The sequence below is a fragment of the Calidris pugnax genome, unplaced genomic scaffold (assembly GCF_001431845.1).
Source record: "Calidris pugnax isolate Ruff unplaced genomic scaffold, ASM143184v1 scaffold407, whole genome shotgun sequence".
Lineage (NCBI taxonomy): Eukaryota > Metazoa > Chordata > Aves > Charadriiformes > Scolopacidae > Calidris > Calidris pugnax.
This window is the reverse complement of record NW_015091179.1, coordinates 1,440,052-1,461,853: the sequence shown is the minus strand read 5'-3', so window position 1 is coordinate 1,461,853 and position 21,802 is coordinate 1,440,052. Positions and strand designations below refer to the sequence as shown.

The window sequence follows — 21,802 nt, the reverse complement described above, 5'->3', positions numbered from 1 at the left end:
CCCCGCCGAGCCGTCCCCGTCCCGTCACCGGGCCGGGCTCGCAGCGGTGACAGCGGCCGCGCGGCGGGCGGCTGGCCGAGGGCCGGCGGCGGCGCAGCCGCTCCCGGGGCCTCCGGAGCGGGGCCCGGCGCCGGGAGCGCGTCCTGCCCGGTGCGGGTCGGGGAGGGGACATCGTCCTGTCAGGCCGGGAGGGCGCAGCCGGTCCGGTGTCCGAAAAGGTGCTTTTCTTTGTCTCCTTCGTCCCCGGCCAACAATAACATCTCGTAACCCGGGCAGGGCCCCGCCGGCGGGGCCGTTTGGGGAATTGACGCTTTTTTTGCCTCTTTGTTTCTTGTCCCGGGGCTGATACAACCATGGATCTGCGCTGCCCCCCGCTCCTTCACCAACTTTGTCCTTTTATAGTCTCTGGTTGCTGCCGTCCCCCTTTTCCTGTGGTGTAACTGGTTTCAGTGTGATCGGTAATCGGGAGAAATTCGGGCTGTGTTTCCCTGCCTTGCTCCAGTTGTTAAATTTACCATAGTTTATGGAGTATTTCTGTTGAAATGTGGGAGATCCTGTTGATGATAAAATACTTTCTGTGGTATTTCTTGGCTTTTAGCTTTTTTCTGCTTGGAGGCAGAAAATGAAATGTGTGCTAGAACCTCCTTGGCTTGTTTTAAGTGTGTTATATGAAATGCACGTGAAAACTGCTCATTTCATGAGGTTAGATGAGGTAATAGTTGTGATCGGTAGTAGTACGACTTTCAGGAGAGGCAATCTTTCACCCGTTGCATATGTATTAGTGTACATGTATATTAGTAATAGCCAAAGCATTTCTTATAGAGATGTCTATGGTTATGTGACATTTTTATGAGCGATGTGAGCCATTTTTAGGAAGACACACAAGCTCCTGTTGCACGGGAGGTGGCTCGTTCGTAGTGGTGGAGATTCTTGGTGCAACTGTTGAGCAGCTACGTTGCAGAAGAAAGTCTAGGATTTGCATCCTTAAGTAAAACAATGCATTTCTGTGCACAGTAGGATTGTCTGTGTTTATGGGCATGGAGATATAGAGAGAAGTTTGCATTTTGGAGCCTGACATTTGGTAGGAGTTTTACATAAGCGGTTCTCTCACTGAGTATTCATGGTGATGTTCAGACAGGGATATGTGTTTTACACCTTCCTCGGTTATTAGAGGAGGAGAATGTTTTTGGAGGCTGTGTACAGAATGGCCAGGTGTCTTGATGATATGAGTGTACACCAGCGTCTGGCTGAGTGCCACAGCGCACGTGCCTCTGATAACAGACACGGAGAAGCCAATATGCGGTTTGCAGGCACGTGCTGGTTGGGGGGGTCCCCAGATCTTTATTTCAGGGGGACTTTGGGCTGAGTGTGCTTTTGGGTTCCTGGGTGAACAAGAATTATCGATTCCAGTAGTCCCTCTTGCCTTTCTTTCACAACCAAGAACTTGTGTTTTCTAGCAGCCTCTCCATCAGCACGCGCCTGCTGTTGGCCCTTTGACACTGTAGCTCTCAGATAAAAGTTGGAGGCAGGGCCAAAAGCAACAAGCTGGTTGTCTCTTCCTGAGATGAATTGTCTGCTAATAAAGCACAAAGATTCTCTGTGTGTTCACATTATGAAAATATGTGAAATACTGAACAGGAAAACAGTCTCTCTGGGGTTTTGTTGAAGACAGTAGTTGTATGAACCGGATAGAAGCAATCATTTTACCATAAAATGGTTCTGTACATTTTGCATAGAATTTCTAAAAAAAAAATCAGACTTGGAGACTGCTTAGAAATTGAAACAGGTACATCTTCAGTGAACCTGTATGGCTGGATCCTTAATGTTGCTTACTTGTGGGGATAAAAATCCATTCTGAAGACTGATGGAGCTGCATCATCACTAGAGAGTCTATTAAGTGTTTCTTGACCTTAAAAATTATTTTCTTAGTGTTATAAGCACTGCACTACACATTCTGTAAGTTTTACTGCTTTCTGCTTTTTACTCTCGGGTCAGATATCCCTTATGTTTACTCCCTGCTCTGCTTGATGAATCATTCTCTTGGAAGTGGCTGCAGTCTTGAAATCTGTAGTATATATTCAGGAACATTAGAGGAATGTGTTTTTGCTGTAAAAATTATAGAAATGTCTGGCGTTCTGTGTACAAAATTACTTTGTAGAGTTTCTGCTAGGGCTAAAAAAAGTTACCTTCTGTTTCTTGCTTTTTTCTTTGTCACTGTAATTATGCAATTTATTCTTTGATTTTACTCTTTAATTATCTATCAATATTATATTTATTATTAATATTTAACCATCTGTCTATATCTACTCTCAATTTTCTCTTCTCTCTCTCTCTTTCCTTTTTCTTATCTTCCAGTTTTGACTGTACTAACACCATTGCTGATTTGCTACTCTTAGAGTGTTCCCTTCTCCCAGTACCTGTACTTGCCCATCAGACACTATGAGGAGACTGGCTTTTCGAGGTGCTGGTTGTACTCTGGTAAATCTGGTAAATTATTGATTGTATGTGTACCATTCTCTCCATTTCTCTGTGTTAGGCTTTTGCTTTTCTTTATCCTGACTATTAATTATTTCTGCAGTATTCACCTCATTTGTGTGCTTGAAATTAATTCTGTCTCTAACATAAATGCTCTAATGCAGTTATGTTTTGCTGCCATACCTTGTAAATTAACTGAGTACTTCCGAGAAAAAAATCCTTGATTTGGTTGGAAAATAGGTATAGGCTGGGATAGATAGATCTATTCTGCCTTTAGCCTCTGAGAAAGCTACAAATAAAGATATTTTTATGATGCTGACACTGGAAGTTGGGAAAGAGCCAACAACTTGTTCCATAAATCACCATAGTTGTTGAGTGGTGGTTATTCATTTGTCACTGTTTGTGTTGATAAATAGAAAACTATGGCCAAAAAAGGAGGTGGCTTTTGCTACTTCTTGGTGTTTGAGACATTCATCCTACACGTAAAATGGGAGTGGTCGGTCACACGATGGTCCATACCATTTTTTTTGGCTTGATTCTAAGACAAGGTATTCAGTAGCTGTTTGACTTTTAGTTTGTAAGATGTTTTGTTTGTGGGTTTGTTTGTTTGTTTGTTTTAATTTGACATGGAATGACCTGCTTTTACACTAGAGCTGAGTGCTTGTCTCTGTACAGCTCTTTCTTTTAAAACAGCAGTTGTCATTTGGTTATCATGCATGGGATGAAGTATAAAAATGTAGATAGTTTAAGAATGCGTCCTAGTAAGAGCTGCTAAATTCATCTTCATCACTGTGAGCCCTCTGCTTTCTGACATTGCTGTTGTCAGTGGCTATAAAACTGTAGGACCACTTTGATTTCCCTTTACTCCTGCTGATTCTCAAAAAGCTGGTATTTAGACATATGGCTTAACTGAACTGTAGTATATAACAAACCTGTGATTCATCCTAAAGCATTGCTAGCTTCGTAGTTAGCTCTCAGCAGCGAGTTTGGATGCAATGCCATGAGTTTAAGAACATTTGTCTTCATTATAGAAGAAGTTGGATTCCATGGGTTCCAAGAGGCGAAGAGCTACCTCTCCTTCCAGCAGCGTCAGTGGAGGAGACTTTGATGATGGCCACCACTCCACGAACATACCAGGCCCAAGCAGAAAGAGGAGGAGGCTTTCCAATCTCCCAACTGTAGATCCTGTTAGTACCTTCTTATTATGCACAACCTTTTCTTCTTGGGGATACTGTATCTCTGTGAAATGCTTGATTGTAAAATGGATGATCATATGTAGTACATATACACTGGCCCTGAATCTGTTGCTGCCTTGGCTAAGCTTTGTTTAGAATCTTGTTCGGCTTTGGCTTGCTCTTGTCTCCCCAGTTTCATCTTTTTCTTTCCCATTTTCCTTTTGCTGCTTTTCTTTTTTTGCCGATGATTTTAGCAGATGGAAGGATGATGGGGAAGGAGCTGAAATCATAACACGCAGAAGTTGAGAGCTGTGTCTGAATAGCAAATGCAGAGATAAGTGGGGAACAGTACAGGCAGTGATTGCTGAAGTGTACAATGTCTCTGTTATACCTTTGAATTAACAGTCTAATTAATTGCAGGGCAGAACCCCTGTCGTTGTTTTCGATGTCTGTAACTTGGAGAGCATTGTACTGAATTAATTTACATTTTGGGTGTTTTACTTAGAATTAGCATTGAAAGAAAGCTTCCTATGTTCAAAAAAATAACTTAAAATTCTGCAGTACCTGGCTTTCTTGTCAAGTACCATTTTAATGTATGAGATCCACCAATTTCTTCACACTTCTGCTTTAGAGCACGCTTGTCTTTCCCATTGTAAGCAGGCTTTGATTTGTTACCTCCTTAAAATTTTCTCCTTTTGCATGACTTTATTGTTCTTGCATTTTAGATTGCTGTATGCCATGAACTTTACAACACCATCAGAGATTACAAAGATGAACAGGGCAGGCTCCTTTGTGAGCTTTTCATTAGAGCACCAAAGCGAAGGTAAGGATTATGGTTCTGGTTAAGCCTTGAATTTGAGATTTAATCTGGGCATAAGCAGATATTGAGGAATATTCCAGCATTAATAGCTGTGAATAATTTAAGCTAAATTTGTCATAGTTTCATACCAGTGTTTGATCTGAGTATTTGATGTAATTATTCAATGCGACATGATAAGATTAGTGCCCTTTTTCAGTCAAATACAGATACATCGAATTAATTTAAAATATTTCTTGTGCCATCTGCCTAAAACATCTAAGTTTGACTATAAAATATTCCACATAAGTGGTGGAATGTAATAGTAAGGGCATATCTTGGGAAGATTAATAGAAGTGATACTTGTAAGTGCAGTAGATAGTAAGGGATTGAATTTTATCTTAAACTCAGAAAATTGAGGGTGATAACAGAATATGTAATAAAGTAAGCCTACAAATAGACCACTGTCCAGACCTTTTGGCTGTAACAAAAATGTATTGGAATTTTCTTTGTTTTACTTAGTCATAGATACATACAAACTTTAGTGCTGTGGTTTTGGTTTTACTTCCTGGAATATAATGCTTATTTTTGTCATTGCAACAGAAATCAACCAGATTATTATGAAGTGGTTTCTCAGCCAATTGATTTAATGAAAATCCAACAAAAACTAAAGATGGAGGAGTATGATGATGTGAATGTGTTGACTGCTGATTTTCAGCTTCTCTTTAACAACGCAAAGGCTTACTATAAGGTGAGGAAAATACTTACAAAGCCTCAATTTCATTGTAAAAATGGTAGAGAAATATTCAAATTCTTCCTCGGTTTGGCCAAGAGACTTTTCAGTTTACCCTTTATTATTGGTAAGAGAACAGCTCATGTCGCAGTTATTTGCATATATTTGCACAAGTTTGACCATATCTTTGTGAGAAGTCCTATTATAGTTTTCAACAGAAAAATTGCTATAAAATAATGTGGGGAGGGTCATCATGTAGTTTTCCAATAAGAAAGCAAAAATAGAGATGTAATCAGAGAAAAATATTTATCAGAGCCTTCCCATTTTACAACACACTCTGCAACCTTTTGAAGTAGAAAAAGGTATTTTTTTTTTTCTCCAAAAGTAAGAGTTTATAAATAATAGCAAGCATAGAGTAGGAGGGTTGAATCTTTCTGGTCCTTTGCCAACTTAATAATATGAAAAAAAGGCATGTTGATCGTCATGGTCAGTGATGGTAGGTTGTGAGTGTATGTGACGATGTATTTCATCAAGGGTGCAACCCCCACGTCCAGTCCTCTAAACTGCATATTTGTTTTATTTTAGATGGTAATGGGTTTTATCGCAGTTGCTGTAAGGAAGTGGGAAAAAATTGGATTAATCTCGTGCAATGGAAGGCTCTGTTAAACATATAAACCAGTGAAAACTGTGTGTAGTGACTGAGACACAGCAAATCTAAAACCTTTCATATGTCTTTGACTTTGGAGGTGATCCAAGTGACTGCTTTCTGAGTAACCCAACCAGTGTACCCAGGTGACATTCAGAAAAGCAAAGTTTATTTTGTTCATGTTTGTGGAAAACTGTGTGTAGTGACTGAGACACAGCAAATCTAAAACCTTTCATATGTCTTTGACTTTGGAGGTGATCCAAGTGACTGTTTTCTGAGTAACCCAACCAGTGTACCCAGGTGACATTCAGAAAAGCAAAGTTTATTTTGTTCACGTTTGTGTGTGTGTGTGTAACTTTTTGAAAATCAACCAGGTTTATGGATTAATGCATTTGCACATTCTGGTTACAGTAAAAAAAGTACAAAGATTTCCAAATTCATTGTGTACTCCTGAAGCTTTGCAAAGTACTTGCCCTTTAATGTTGGCTTTTTTATCGTTTCTACATGATGGAGAGGACTTGATGGCAGGAAAGAATGATTAGACCTTTACAAAATGTGCGCTGCCTTTGCCTACAGAACAGTGGACTCAAAATTATGCCTGTATCGTAAAAATCTTGCGTGTAGAATAGAAATGGGTAGCCATCATTCTAGGATGAAGGAATGCTGACATTTCTTGAGAAATGCGGAGTGGTGAGCTGAAGATATGGCACACAAACATAACCTCTTCTTTTTTTGTCTTTTACCTTATTCACACAGTCCCAGTGACGCTTATAAAACAGGGATGAGTGATTCATCGTCAAGGTCTTTATTGCAGCAGATGTTTTATTTGCAATGCTAGATTAGAATGGAAACCTTTGGGGTTTTAGTATTTTGGTTCAGGTCTTAAACTTTTAAGCATCTTGCATTAATATAGAAGGGAACAGACTAGTGGAGCAGAATACCCTGTATATCTGTTCCTCATAATTAACACCTGGTCTAATGTCTTGAGAATACTTAAGCCTAATAAGGTAAGCTTAAGAGTAGTTCTCATATTGGTTTCTCATTTGTATTACAAGCTGTCAGAGGTTGAGAGAGTGAAGTAAGAAGAGCATAATCTGCTCTGTGCTAAGGTGGCATGTCTGCAGGAATACCTGAAATAGAGGTTAAGTGACAGTGCACAGGGAAAGGAAAATGCATAAGAGTGGAAAAGCTGTCTTTTTCTCTGAGTAATGTTCTTAAGTAGTAATGTTAATAGGCACATGCTTGTCTGCCACTACCAACTCTGTATTTATGAAACTTAATTTGCTGAGTAGTGCTTCTAGCTCTTCCAAAAAATATACCTAGGTGTGTAACCCAGTAGCACGTTGTCAAGTTCTTTGGAATTCTGCAGTTAATGCTGAGTGTAAATCATTGCAGTGCTTTCAAAGATATTGGCACATTTATTGGCATTCTTCTTCCATAGAAACTACTTTTCAAGTGCCATGCAATGGCAGCAGTGTTGGTTTAAATCACATTTCTGGCATATTTAGTCTATTTTTAATATCAGTGGTTCAGCAAAACCTGATGATTTCTCCACATTCAGGCAATTGGCTGGTCCAAGCCTCAACCCGTGTAGTTTTATTGCGAAGCTTTCTGAAAGACTTAGATGCTTTGGAGTGATAGAGGTTGCATTTTCTAGTGTTTATTGCGATTCTTAACATCTCTGTTGAAGAATGGCTGAAGCAGGAATTTCCCAGGTTTTCTATTATTTGTTTAATGCATTTAATACCTTTCAACTAGTGATGTATACATTTCCTTCAGGTAAGAACGGTCTGAATTTTGAGTAGAATGGTTGGTTTGTCTTTGCAGCCTGATTCTCCTGAATATAAAGCTGCCTGCAAATTATGGGAATTGTATTTGCGCACAAAAAATGAATTCGTTCAGAAAGGTGATGCTGAGGATGACGACGAAGATGAGGACGGGCACGACAATCAAGGCGCAAATTCAGAATTAGTAAGTGTGGGCCTGTCAGCTGCAGCCGGGCGGGCCACGGCCGTGTGTGTCAGCTGTCTCTGAGAGGGAGATCGGCCTCCATATGGGGGAAAAAAACATAAAGTATTTTTGTAGTTAAACTATGCCCCCAATGGTACTTCTTAGAGAAGTTTATTAGTTAATAATTTCACCGCATTACATGTGTATTTCACTTTCACCTGTGAAAAAGCCTCATAAGGTTTTCTGCGTGGATAAAACGTGGTTCTGGTTGCGATGAAACTAATACGATGTGTGCTTGATGTCACGCCAACACTGAGGTTTGGTGCAAACAGGCTTCATGTCTGATGGCATCGTTTTCCAGCCTGTGTCCCATTGGGTTAGTGCAGCTGTTCCTGAAGTGTTTTATAAGCCAGACACGATGATAGGAAGTTTGGGCTTGTCTGGTGTTTGTGATGTTGGGATGCATGTTTTCATTGCTGTTGACAACCAAGTCTGTTCTAACAATATGTAAAGTATGTCTGACAGTGCAGTGTAAATATGAAATTAGTTTTTTTGTGTTCTTTACCTAAATGGATCAACAATGTTATTTTCAAAAGTTGCGTCCATGTTTTACAGCTCATTTTTTTTGTCTTTGAAAAGTAAACTCCTATATTTCAGTGCAACTTTAAGCGCTCCACTATGGCTGCTATTAAAACTTCTTCTGATTTCATTGCTTCCATCAGTCATCTCCAGGTTACCTGAAGGAAATTCTTGAACAGCTTCTTGAAGCTGTAGCTGTTGCCACAAACCCATCAGGGCGCCTCATAAGTGAACTGTTTCAGAAACTTCCTTCTAAAGTGGTGAGTATTTTAATAGTAGTGGTTGTGTTCTAAGTTGGAAACCTGGACGTTTCTATAGCTGATGTTACACGCTATGATGGGCACACTCAGGATGCAGTTCTTTGTTGCTGTCTCATCAGTGGCAAACTCCAGCTGGTTTTAGAGCTTCCCTCCCCTCTTCTCTCCAACCCACTCGCTCCCAGCCCTTCATTGCCGATTGGGGATTCCCCTGGTTTGCCAGTTTAAGCAACTGGGGGGTTTTTTGGTGCAGTTTTTCATCTTTTTAAATATGTCTGATTTCACCATTCTATTTCAGGGTGTGGCATAACAAATTTAACAAGCAAAATTTGGCTTTCAGACAGAACTGTTTCTTTATGTCAGTTTATTGATGAATTGTAATTCCTCGCCATGTGATCTGGCTCCCCAAAATTGAAGCATAGTGCTATGTTTATGAGGCTTACACTGTTCGTATTTGTAATTAATCTAATGACTTATTCTGTGAGCTACGAGAACAATAGCTTTGTGACTGTTTATAGTAATATATGAATTATTTTTGTTTTCCAGCAATATCCAGATTATTATGCAATAATAAAGGAGCCCATAGATCTTAAAACTATTGCCCAAAGGATACAGGTACAGTATGAGCTTATTGATGTGTCATAGACTTGTTTAACAGTAGGCATTCTAAAATTGTTAGAAGCCAAAGTTTATGGCAGTAGGAAAGGCAATGTGTTTTTTCCCCTGCTATTTAAAAATCTGAACACTATGCTGATTTAATGTTCTGCCCTGGGTTAATGCTGCAGAAGTAGCTGTGTTGAAGATCAAGCATTGTAAACTGTAGTGTGCTGGCATTGAGCCTGAATACTTTGTGTTCCTTGGTGTTTGATGGTTTAAAGTAGTTCCTTGGCAAGTCCAGCTATTGTAAAACATGGAGGTATTGAAGCTTGGTCGTGCATTATCATCACCTACTTTTGTTCCAGTGCTATAAATAGATGTTTTGTACTGATGCATTTTTCATCTTACTTCTCCAGTAATTTGAAATACTGTTCAGTAATTCTAACATTTTGTATAATAGCGAGGGATAGCATGTAGAGTAATTGAACTAGAGAATAAAGGTAAAATAATATTTTGTCAGAACCCTTTAAAATTAAGATAACCTAATATAGTAAGTATTTTTTCAATCTTTTATTTAGCATCCATAAGCTCTATAAGGACTTACGCTTGTTACATTCTTTTTTGATTACTTTTTCCAGATACATATCTGTCCTCTATATAAATATGTTCTTGTTTTTATATAAATATTCCCTTTATTTTGCATGAATTGCCTTTGCTTTTCAGTATTGATTTAGTTCTTATGCTATCCAAAGGTTCCCACTTCAACCAGTTCTATTTTTTTTATAGAATGGAACATACAAAAGCATTCATGCAATGGCCAAGGATATAGATCTTCTGGCAAAGAATGCCAAAACCTACAATGAGCCTGGATCACAAGTATTCAAGGTTAGTTTCAGTTATCATGGTTTGATTTGAGTTCAGATTTTTTTTAATTACTTTCTGTGCTGATTGATCCATATTGAATCTTTAGTATAAGGTCCTAAAAGACTCCGTTTGCTTTGTTTTGTTCTGTTTTTTTTAAATAGCTATTAGTGGCTTTTCCCTTTTTTAATATTGTTTTTAGTATAATTGGGGTGTATGTAATTTCTTTTTTCTTGAGTTATGTGATTTTTTCCAATTAAATTTTATCTCGGGATACAAGTTAAGTGACTTCATTGGAGGAGTGGAGGATTCCTGTACATGTGATTTAAGTTGAAATAGCTGAAACTACAGATCCCAGTGATAGCAGTAGTGCTCAGCTGTTATCTCTTTCCAGATTGCAGGAACTGTTTATGGTTTTCATCGTAAGCTTCAAAACCAGAGTCATGCCTTCTTTGCATAGTTTTGGAAGATCCTCTTCCTTTTAGCCATTTTTTTGTGACCAAATTGCACTGCCTGTCTTTTTCATACTTAGTTCACCAGCGTTTTAGATACAAATTATCACATTGTTCTCTCTCTGGAAGTAAGAGAATTTCAGTGGGAAATTACTCTTTCATGTGCCCAGATGTTAAGGTGTATTGTAATTTGTAGTGTATATATATATATACACCTCGTATATGTTTAATGCTATTATGTAGGTGGCTCTTGGACTTTTCGAGTTGCACTTCTCTTTGGATGGTAGTTTCAGTTCCCAGTGACATTAGTCACACTTGTAACCTCACTCAAAACTTGTAATCTCTATTTTGTGAACTGTTACTCCGAGTATTGAGTCCAGGGGTGTAGAATGAGAGCGACCAAGTATTGTAAAGCTTGGTAATGGTAGTAGCTTTTTGATTGCAAAGGCACAGAATCTCATTTGCCTGTTTAGTTCAAAATGGTATTTGTGTATATTTGCAGATTGTAATTTTTTTTTTTTTTAAAGGTTGCAACAAAAAATGACTTTGAAGCTACTCAGCTGTTCTGTTCAGTTTTTACAGGTCACTGTGGGTGTATTTCAGGCAGACTTTGTTCTATTCGTTATTTCTGATGCAAAAAAATTTACATCTAAACGTAACCCCCCTTCATTTTTGGTTTAGATTTTTAGGTAGATGGATATGCCTGACTATAACTTTCTTCACTTTCACCATTAAACAAAAAAAATTATTTTCATTGACAGGATGCAAATGCGATTAAAAAAATATTTAATATGAAAAAGGCTGAAATTGAACACAGTGAATTGGCCAAGTCAAGTCTCCGAATCAGGTACTGCAAATCGAGTTCTTTTTATAATTTCATCTAAAAATCTCTAAGTCAAGTCTCCGAATCAGGTACTGCAAATAGAGTTCTTTTTATAATTTCATTTAAAAAATCTCAATAGATGTTCCTTTAATTTTGCTGTGGAGGATATGGTTTTGAAAACTTAGTATAACAGTGAATTGGCCAAGTCAAGTCTCCGAATCAGGTACTGCAAATCGAGTTCTTTTTATAATTTCATCTAAAAATCTCTATAGATGTTCCTTTAATTTTGCTGTGGAGGATACGGTTTTGTTTGAAAACTTAGTATATTGTTGTTTTAAAACTTACAAATCATAAAACAGTTCTTGGAAGGGAACTTCTTATTGAAATACTTCTGTGGTGAAATATTTCTATGATGTACTTGATTATGAAAAACAGTGCCAGTGGATCTTTTATAACTTAAGGCCAACGTCCACAACATATGTTTATAAGTTAATAACAGAAAAGGAATAGCTAGGAACAAGGGGCTTCATCATGCTTGCTTTATGAAAAATGCTGGATATTCTTGAACCTTGTTAGGAGCTGAAACATAAGAGTTCACAATTAATTAGGTAGGGGCAGAAACATAGGAACAAGATCTCAGGTGAAAGATATCTAGAGGGAAGTCTACATGTATAAACTCCTGTTTGAAAATCAATTTCTAGCTATGAAAAGAGGCACATGACACTGAAGATCTGGACTCAGTGAAGCATAGATTTGGTTTTGAACAGGCAGGTTTAAAACACTGTTGGTAGCTCTAATTTGTTTCATGGGATGAATTTATTTAGGAAATAGCATTTTCTTCCTGTGAAAATCCCTAGTGTGCAGAGAAGTGATGGGGTCATTTTAGATGTTTCTTATCTGAAATGCAATTAGGTTCCTACTTGTATAAACTTTTTACTTATGAGTAACACTCAATAGTGGGTTTAGATATTATTTGCCAGTATGAGCTGTGTAATTTATATAAAAAAATAAAGCAACATCTTGCAAATCATCCAAGGAGTTGGCAGACTCTTTACAAGGTGGACACTCTGTATATATTTGAGCTGTTTGCTGGTACTTGATGCTGGAAAATAACTTCTCTCATTTCCTGCCAAGGTTTGTATGGTACAACTGAAAACACTAGCAGTCCCTTACTTTACTGAAAGGTAGTTTAAATTATTTTGTTGTCTGAAAAATGTGTAGACATTGTCAGTATTAAAAACATTGCCTAGGATTATTACATGTGAAAGAAATGGAAGTTACCTGATTGGTTTTTACTGTTTGGTGCTTTGGGACATTCAATCTATGAAGTGGTTTTTCTGGTTGATTTGCTCAGCCTTAGCATGCTTCCCATGTTTGGGTGAATCATTGTTGAAGCATAAAAAACTATAAAAGCAGAAATACTATTAGGGAGTAATTCCTGACACATATTTTAATAATTTTCCTTCTTAAAAGTATGTGTAGTGCCAGATGACCTTGATTCTACGGACACTGAACGTACATATGTATTTGCTTTCAGTAACTAGAATTACATATAGGTATAGAGGTTTTATATTTCAATTGTGATTTTTGTTTTTCTCACTGTGTTGGCCTTTGATGAAGTTCAGGATGTCACGTGTCATGTTTAATTTTGAGTTTTAACTGTTTTTCTTCAAAATAAAGCTGTTTGCATAAGAAGGGATGACAGATAAATCACACTGATATTTGTTAGTTGAATTCCTCTCTTGCACTGCCAACCCATTTCCACTTCTCAGCTACCTTATTCTACATGTTCTCTTATGTACTGTGTTCTCAACAGGCCTGCAAATCCTTAAGTAATCTAAATGTCAGAATAATTGACAGCTCCCTCCTTTGTTTCTCTAACTTGGCAAAAAAAAAAAAAAAAAAGTGTAATGCCTGAAACAGGCTACAATAATATGGGGCTGAATGCAAAAAAAAGTTGTGGTGAGAAAAAAACATCATGAAAACTGAACCTTTCACTTGCTATTCTGCATTTCACTGGGTGCTTTTTTTTATTGAACTATTATTCATTTTTTGTTTCTTTCTGCTGAATCTGCATCACAGAGTCATTATTTTTTATTTAAAGTCCCAACTGCTTAATTGTATCAAAGGGGGAAGATCTCCTTTACCTATTGCTCATTTTGGTAAAATACCCCCATAAGTTCATTTAAAGTTAATTTACTGTATTTTTTTCTGAGTTTACATCTGTTTTTCTTTGTCATTGATGGATCAGGCTCAAATTCATCATAACGCTACTAACCTAAGTTCTACAGACATGTTGTCTCTGTGTCAGAAGCCGTGCTTTTCTCTTGCAGAGTTCATTGTATCCTTTGTCACACTAAATTGCTCTTTGTTGGTGCATTTAACTGTCTTCCCTTAAATAAAATGGCAAAATAAAGTTGCTTGACAATATGCACTGTCAAGCAACTTGACACTGATTTTGTTAAGTATTGATAAAACACGATTGGATCAGTATGATTAGCTTTGTCTGGATGCTGAGGAACATGATTTTGTTGGCTGCTTGCACCGCTGTTGTAGGCTGAGCTGCGTGTAGAGCTATTAATCCTCAATCTAAATGTTGCCTTCCTCTGACTTTATAAAAAAATCGATATTAATGCTGGGGCCCTAAATGTATTTTAATATTACTTTACTTTTAGCTTTAAAACATTTTTATATCTGTCTCTGAAGCTTTTTGACTGATCCTTCAAAGTAATTCTGTAAAAAGCTTTGTCTTTGCTGCATCTTTTCTCGGGTCTAAGGTGGGCCTCTTTTTTTCCCCTTTCCTTGGCTTGTCTCTTCTGCGTTAAGGACACCATCAAATTTGACTGCTTCCAAGCTGACAGGTCCTTCCTCACAGGGTAAAGGCAGTGTTGGTGATGAGAGAAATTCTTCTAACAAATATTATCGGTAAGTAAATTGTGAATTTAGAGGAAAAGCTGGGTCCTCGTCATATGGAAATAGTAAAATTTTGGGGTTTGGTTTGTTTTTTAGTTGAGAGTGCCCTTCAATATTGACTCAAATACTTTTGACATTGAAATATATTTCAAATATCTATTAGGTATGATTTAATAAGTTACTTTGCCATAATTACTCCTCCATGTTTGATTCTATATTTAGCATTTCAAAACACCTGTCATGAAATACTCTGTGTGCAATTATTTCCTCAGAAGTGTTCTGAAGAACAATATATTAAGCTTAATCTTCTGAAGAACAACATGCTAAGCTTCATTGCAAAATACAGCAGGTGAAAAAAAACCATGGAAATATGTTGTAAACCTAGAAAAATTATATTTGGAGACTAAAAAAATAACAATAAGTAGGACTAAATAATTAAGAGATGGATGGTGGAAGCCCATGAAACCTTTAAAAAGAAAGTATTGCATTTGAGATGCATTTATGGCAAACTTGCTGAGTAGACTGGTTTACTGGAGGCTTTCTGGGGTTTATTTTTGTTGAGAATTTTAGTACCTAGGAAAGGTCTCATGTCTGCAGTCTCTGAGTTACTGTCTCAAAGCTCTGCTATTCCTGGCTACTTCCCTGGGTGTATACTCTGAAACCATGGTTGGACGCAGCAGCTGTAGGGGTCTTTAAGGGATTGAGCATTTGTTCAGACTTGGTGTCATTTTAAGCAACCCATCTGCTTTTTCCCAGACTTTGCTTTGCTCCCACAGGGCAAAGCTGAGCCCATTGCTGGAGGTGCCTAAAGAGGTGACCCAGTCAAAAAGCAGAGATTGTCAGGCGTAGCCTACAGCGTGGGTATGAAATGCTGTGCCCCAGGTTTGGGACACCAGGGAGGCAGAGAGGGACGCTGAAGAGATGCGAGACCATAGCCAGTGCAGGTGCTGATTTACTCCACTTGGAAAGCAGAGGAAGCTCTTCACATACAGGCACCCTGTGTGCTGAAAATGCCTAAGGTGGGGATGGGGGAACGGGAGAAGATGGCACAGACACCTTACAGTGGGCTGAATTCCTTCATGTAGGCAAACACCTACAAAACAGGATCAAAAAACAAGGTTATTCATTGGGAGGAATTTGTTATTATTCCCTTTTCTTCCCCAATAATTCAAAACCTCAAGTATTCCAAATGGGGCAGAAAATAGCCAGCTTGAGCTGTAGCTTTCTGATTCTGTGTCCAGTTTTTCAGTTCAATGGACCGCCTCTTAAAATAGAGGGTCGTTAACGGTTTCTCTTGTTAAGGGCTCCAGTCTTTTCTTGCATAGTCATGTCTGTATTCCTGATAATGTAGGCAACTGTCAAGAGCTTCACTTGTTTACTTACACACTCTGCGTGACTGTTAGTGGTTAACATGATAACCCTTTTTTTAAAAATTTTGCATGTTTTTTAAAATTTTTCTCTTTTGTAGTAACAAAAGATCAGCCCAAGGGGATCGTTTATCAGCAATAACCATGGCGTTGCAGTACGGATCAGAAAGCGATGAGGATGCGGCTTTGGCTGGTAGGAACTGACATACAGTTTCTCTATCTTCTTTAATTAAAATATTTGGAATAAGCAAAACTCTAGATCTCCTAATACATTCAAATATCTTTATTTCAAAAATATTTTGCATTGTTTCCAAGCTCAGCATGTAATTCTGTTACCTCCAATCCCTGTTTCCTCTAAATATGAACTCACAGACGTACAGCTGGTGAGATAGGGCAGGCCAAACTTGTTTGCATGTTTTGAATTTATCGTGTGTGTTTCCAAATACACTTATCCAAGCTTTAGGAAACCATTGCTTGTTTTTGTTCCTTCTAATATGAAACAGAAAAGGAGACAGCGGAGAGGACATTGGGCGTTCCTTGCAGAAGAGATTCAGTGCTGCAATTGTTTGAGAGAAGTCACGCTCATGCTGGCGTGTTCTCTCTTGCTCTCTTGTACCATTGGGTCTTCTAGTAAAACCTGACAGGTTTTATTTTTTTAAGGTGAAGGTAATCTTGAGGTGTAAGGATAGATAAGTGTTAGAACTGAATTTAGAAATATCTGTTCTGGCCTAACAGTCATGAAATCTTGCATGAAGGTTTATGTTGAAAAAAAACCACATAAAAAGGCATGCCTGCATACAGCATCCTTAGTTTCATAATAAGCATGCTTTAGCATTATACTATAAGCATATATGCCATAATATATGCATTATATCAGTTATTTCAGTATTGGTCATAAATTGTTATAGCTTGTCTTTTAAGTCAGCCTGTCTGGGTAGTTACAATCTCAGTAACTTCCTTGCATTCATCTCAGAACAGGTTTCTGAAATGTACATATGCTGTTGGGTTTTTTTTTTGTTGTTGTTTACATTATTTCTGCATTGCTGTGAAATGATGCATCTCTTCAATATATATTTTTTGGGCATTTATTTCACACCTGGTAATGTGATTGTACTCACCACTGGTTTCCAGTGGGTGGATATGCTGTAGAATTTTTTGGGTCATTTTAGGTCTTGCTGCAAGCAAAAGCATTTTTATTCCTGGTTAGCCCAGGGTTCAGTTATTGCTTCAGAGCAGCTGCTTTCTGGGAGGTGTGAGGAGTATTTGTTAGCTTGGTTCAGAGTGATTCTTAGCTGCTATTTTTGCAAATTGTACTTGTGTAAAACCACATAGCTTTTTACAGCTTTACATGATTTAAATTCTTGAAGTGATAGAACTACTTTCAGGTGCCACCTGTACTATGGATATTATTGTGATTTTCATGGGGCCTTTCTTACACGTCTGAGAGTTTTGCCTTGCTGCTGTTGAAGCTCTCTCCTTTCCTTATTGCATTCACCTAAGAGGCAACATCAATGTTTTTGGCTGCCCTCTGTCACCTCTAAGATTTTCTGTCCATCCAACATGATACTTGGACATCTCTATGTTTTCAGTCTCTGGAGGAAAAGGATTTTTATTTAAACCAGGTGGTCTTTTAATTAGTTGCTCTGTTATCTCATCCTTTTTTCTTCCTCTGACACTCATTAAAATAAATGAGAAGTAGACTGCATGACTGAACATGAAGGGAACTTTCTCCTTCTTGATATAGAGAACTAAATCTTGATGAGCCTCTTTGATTGTAGCAGTTGCCTAAGGAATGAGCAATATCTGGAGTTTATCCTCACAGTTTCAGAGGGTGTCATGGTGTGATGGAGCTTTGTAGATTTCCAGCTCAAATGTAGGATTGGGTCTTCTAGTAAAACCTGACAGGTTTTATTTTTTTAAGGTGAAGGTAATCTTGAGGTGTAAGGATAGATAAGTGTTAGAACTGAATTTAGAAATATCTGTTCTGGCCTAACAGTCATGAAATCTTGCATGAAGGTTTATGTTGAAAAAAAACCACATAAAAAGGCATGCCTGCATACAGCATCCTTAGTTTCATAATAAGCATGCTTTAGCATTATACTATAAGCATATATGCCATAATATATGCATTATATCAGTTATTTCAGTATTGGTCATAAATTGTTATAGCTTGTCTTTTAAGTCAGCCTGTCTGGGTAGTTACAATCTCAGTAACTTCCTTGCATTCATCTCAGAACAGGTTTCTGAAATGTACATATGCTGTTGGGTTTTTTTTTTGTTGTTGTTTACATTATTTCTGCATTGCTGTGAAATGATGCATCTCTTCAATATATATTTTTTGGGCATTTATTTCACACCTGGTAATGTGATTGTACTCACCACTGGTTTCCAGTGGGTGGATATGCTGTAGAATTTTTTGGGTCATTTTAGGTCTTGCTGCAAGCAAAAGCATTTTTATTCCTGGTTAGCCCAGGGTTCAGTTATTGCTTCAGAGCAGCTGCTTTCTGGGAGGTGTGAGGAGTATTTGTTAGCTTGGTTCAGAGTGATTCTTAGCTGCTATTTTTGCAAATTGTACTTGTGTAAAACCACATAGCTTTTTACAGCTTTACATGATTTAAATTCTTGAAGTGATAGAACTACTTTCAGGTGCCACCTGTACTATGGATATTATTGTGATTTTCATGGGGCCTTTCTTACACGTCTGAGAGTTTTGCCTTGCTGCTGTTGAAGCTCTCTCCTTTCCTTATTGCATTCACCTAAGAGGCAACATCAATGTTTTTGGCTGCCCTCTGTCACCTCTAAGATTTTCTGTCCATCCAACATGATACTTGGACATCTCTATGTTTTCAGTCTCTGGAGGAAAAGGATTTTTATTTAAACCAGGTGGTCTTTTAATTAGTTGCTCTGTTATCTCATCCTTTTTTCTTCCTCTGACACTCATTAAAATAAATGAGAAGTAGACTGCATGACTGAACATGAAGGGAACTTTCTCCTTCTTGATATAGAGAACTAAATCTTGATGAGCCTCTTTGATTGTAGCAGTTGCCTAAGGAATGAGCAATATCTGGAGTTTATCCTCACAGTTTCAGAGGGTGTCATGGTGTGATGGAGCTTTGTAGATTTCCAGCTCAAATGTAGGAGGGCATGAGCAGCTTCTGCAGCTCCCTTGGTCCTTGCTATACATCTGTAAATCCTCTCTCTGCTCTTTTTCTGCCTTATCGTTGAGTTAGAATACATGTATATGATACATGAGTTTATATCTGATAATAAAGCTCAGTTCCAGTTGCAAATCAGGTGGCTTCCTCCTCTTGCAGTGAAGTCAGTGTAACAGCATTCCATGATGAAGCTGTCCCTTCAGTAGGAAACAGTCACTGTGGTGTGGAATGAACAGCAGGAACTACATTTTGTTTGGGACTATTGAACAGCATATATTTTGTGGTTATGGTTTACTGTGTATTTGTAGTTTTTTTCTCTGTCTGCTAACTGTAGTTGTGGTAACACCTGCACGAAAGGGGAATAACTGACTGTTACTCTCCACAGACAGTGTGTGCTTGGTGGGGACATGGGACCTGGCACTACTGCATATTAAAGAATCTACAGTCTTGTGTTAGACTGTGTATTCCACAGCAAAATAGAGATTTTTCAGTTTTCTGATCTGAATAGTACATTCTTCTTCAGTTCTTAACATAACAGGTTTCAAATTGTTATTTTCTGAACATGTAAGATCATGCAGTGTTTGACACATCACGTTTAAAGAAAATACACATCATAATAAAAATGTTTGTAGCTGTATTACAGTATTATGTGAACACTTTCCTTTTAGTGCCTGTTTAATTTATGTAGGCTTTTTTTATTTTAGGGAATGCCTTGTGTTCTACTTTTAATGCAAAGAAAGTACTTTTCTTATTTAGGGTATTGAACTGCTGTGTTGCTGGCTGCTGCATGTCAGAGAACAGCAATGTACTTGATTAGTTTCTTATTTTCTCTCTTTCATAAAAACAGGTTCATCTGCTTTTTCTATTCTGTTTCTTACTTTTTGACAGAACACTCAGAACTGAACTGTTTGAGTTAAACAAAACCAAAGACAGTATTTTGCTGCATAATCTGTTTTGGAAACTTGCTTTACCTGATAGCATTCTCTTAGCTGTTAATCTTTATCTCCATGTGCAGGTTGATGTATTAGGTGCAGGAAAACATAGGGCTACCTCCAATCTTTTGTTTCTACCCCAGTTATTCTGTCCAGTTGCTGGTCTGCTGGCTACTGTGTAGTGGATGCTAGGCCATTAAGAGATGCTGATTGGCATACAGATACATAATTAGGATCATTTTGAGTGTCTTCCCCGAGTTGGTCATGAACATCTTCGTTACGTGTTTGCATATCTACGGAGGTCTGCTTGTGTTTTAGCTTGCATCCAGCTTTTCTGGTAGGACCCATGCGTTATCTGCAATGTCAGACTGCAGAGGAAAAATGGTAGTACTATGTTGTTACGCAGTCAGTGTCCCCTGGCTTTGTCATCATTTCAATATGTCTTCACTGAACTTGGATAGAAAGCTTGAAACGTTGCCAGCCTCCACTGAGCAATAAGGAAAATGCCAGCTGGAAACTTGGCGTGAGTGTTAGAGAACTGTCTTTTGTGTAACTGAATTACACAGTGTGTCATCTGCCAAGCTTTCCTTCAAACCTTAATTTGTAAGAGGGGAAAAAGGGTGAATAATTTAACTGTAATATGTGGAAAACCACACCTGTCTGCAAGGTACAAATTACACTGGTTTTGTTACTGAGAAGCGTGGAAGGATTGGCCATTTATTGCTTCCCATCCTGTGTTTCCACTACCAACGTTTTTTCATGCCTGTTGGGTTTCTGTTGCTCATGTATTGTTTCTTCTAATTTTATCAGTAAATGTTAGTGCTTCATAGTATTTATTTCATTCATTCTAATCCTGAAGTGTAATATATGCTTCATATAGATAACTATAAAAGTTTCCTATGAAATTTGTAAATACTTTATTATGAAATGTTTATGCTAATCATATAATAATTCTAAAACATTTATTTCTTCTTAATTTTACTGCACACATTAGAGGTGCACCTTGAGGCTTTCGCATCAGTTTTTTTTGCTGAACTTCACAATTTTTGAATTGAGCTGTGATTAATATGATCTAAAGGATTGTAGAAGTTTTGAAGTAATCTTTTTTATATATATGCAAAAATTTGTTTTTAATTTGGCCATTTTGCTTAACTGGTTAGGCACTTTTGAAAATTCCAGATGTGGTTTGTCAATTTGTATTCTTGTAGTGAGCTCTTGTCAGATAGCAGAGCGGCAATAGTTCAATGTTTGGCACAAATATTAGTATTAATGGTTTGATGAGTAAATAAAGACATGGCTGTTGTAGAGGTAGTGTGTGGTTGAATACTGCTGTTATGTAGTCTCATATATGAACAGTTCTCAGCACGTGTAGGTTGCAAGGATGTATTACCAGTGACTGAAGTCTCATATGATAAGAGAGATTGCAAGATCTAGATAAAGTGCTTTTTTGTCAGCTTGAGCCTCATAAGATATATTTGTGATGTCCTTTTCTGAGATATGAATCTGACTGCCAGAGAGTGGCTGAACACCCTCTGTTGAGGCACTTCTTTTTCTTCTGGTTTAGATCTTTATTCATTTGAAAAGTCAACCAAAAAACCCACTCTGAGTTGTCCTGCTGAGTTTCCCATTTTTCCTTTCTCTTTCTGCAGCTGCTGCTCGTTATGAGGAGGGAGAATCTGAAGCTGAGAGCATTACTTCCTTCATGGACACTTCTAATCCTCTTTATCAGCTTTATGACACGGTTAGAAGTTGCCGAAATAATCAGGGACAGCTCATATCTGAACCCTTCTTCCACTTGCCCTCCAAGAAAAAGTATCCTGATTATTATCAGCAAATTAAAACACCTATTTCATTGCAGCAAATCAGGTAAGAAAACTGAATGCAAACTACATCTAGTGGGAAACCAGTCAAGGGTTTCTTTTATTTCCAGAGTCCTGTCTTGTGGTCAAGTTGTCAATACCTACTGCAGTATATACCGTCTTTCCTCTACATTTGGTTGCTTCTTGTTTCAACTCAGTCTACACCAGTCTTTTGATCATCTTTTATAGATGGTTGCCATTGGGTTTATTTTACATGGAGTTTCATTTGTAA

General features: G+C 37.9%; 1 protein-coding gene across 2 annotated transcripts in view; it reads left to right on the top strand.

Annotated features, from left to right (window-relative positions):
* The first annotated feature begins 2,355 nt into the window (after positions 1-2,355).
* The window catches only part of PBRM1 (polybromo 1), a 65,406-nt gene continuing 45,959 nt past the window's right edge, over positions 2,356-21,802 (top strand). Inside the window, exons 1-12 of one of the 2 annotated variants that reach the window (XM_014959425.1) lie at positions 2,356-2,478; positions 3,507-3,662; positions 4,376-4,473; positions 5,050-5,197; positions 7,653-7,796; positions 8,498-8,614; positions 9,158-9,226; positions 9,995-10,093; positions 11,283-11,368; positions 14,171-14,269; positions 15,726-15,817; positions 21,361-21,577. In XM_014959425.1, coding sequence (XP_014814911.1) covers positions 2,440-2,478; positions 3,507-3,662; positions 4,376-4,473; positions 5,050-5,197; positions 7,653-7,796; positions 8,498-8,614; positions 9,158-9,226; positions 9,995-10,093; positions 11,283-11,368; positions 14,171-14,269; positions 15,726-15,817; positions 21,361-21,577 — 1,364 coding nt within the window. In that variant the 5' untranslated portion in view covers positions 2,356-2,439. Of the gene's footprint in view, positions 2,488-3,506; positions 3,663-4,375; positions 4,474-5,049; positions 5,198-7,652; positions 7,797-8,497; positions 8,615-9,157; positions 9,227-9,994; positions 10,094-11,282; positions 11,369-14,170; positions 14,270-15,725; positions 15,818-21,360; positions 21,578-21,802 lie in introns of both variants that reach the window. The other variant, XM_014959424.1, reaches the window with a different exon arrangement.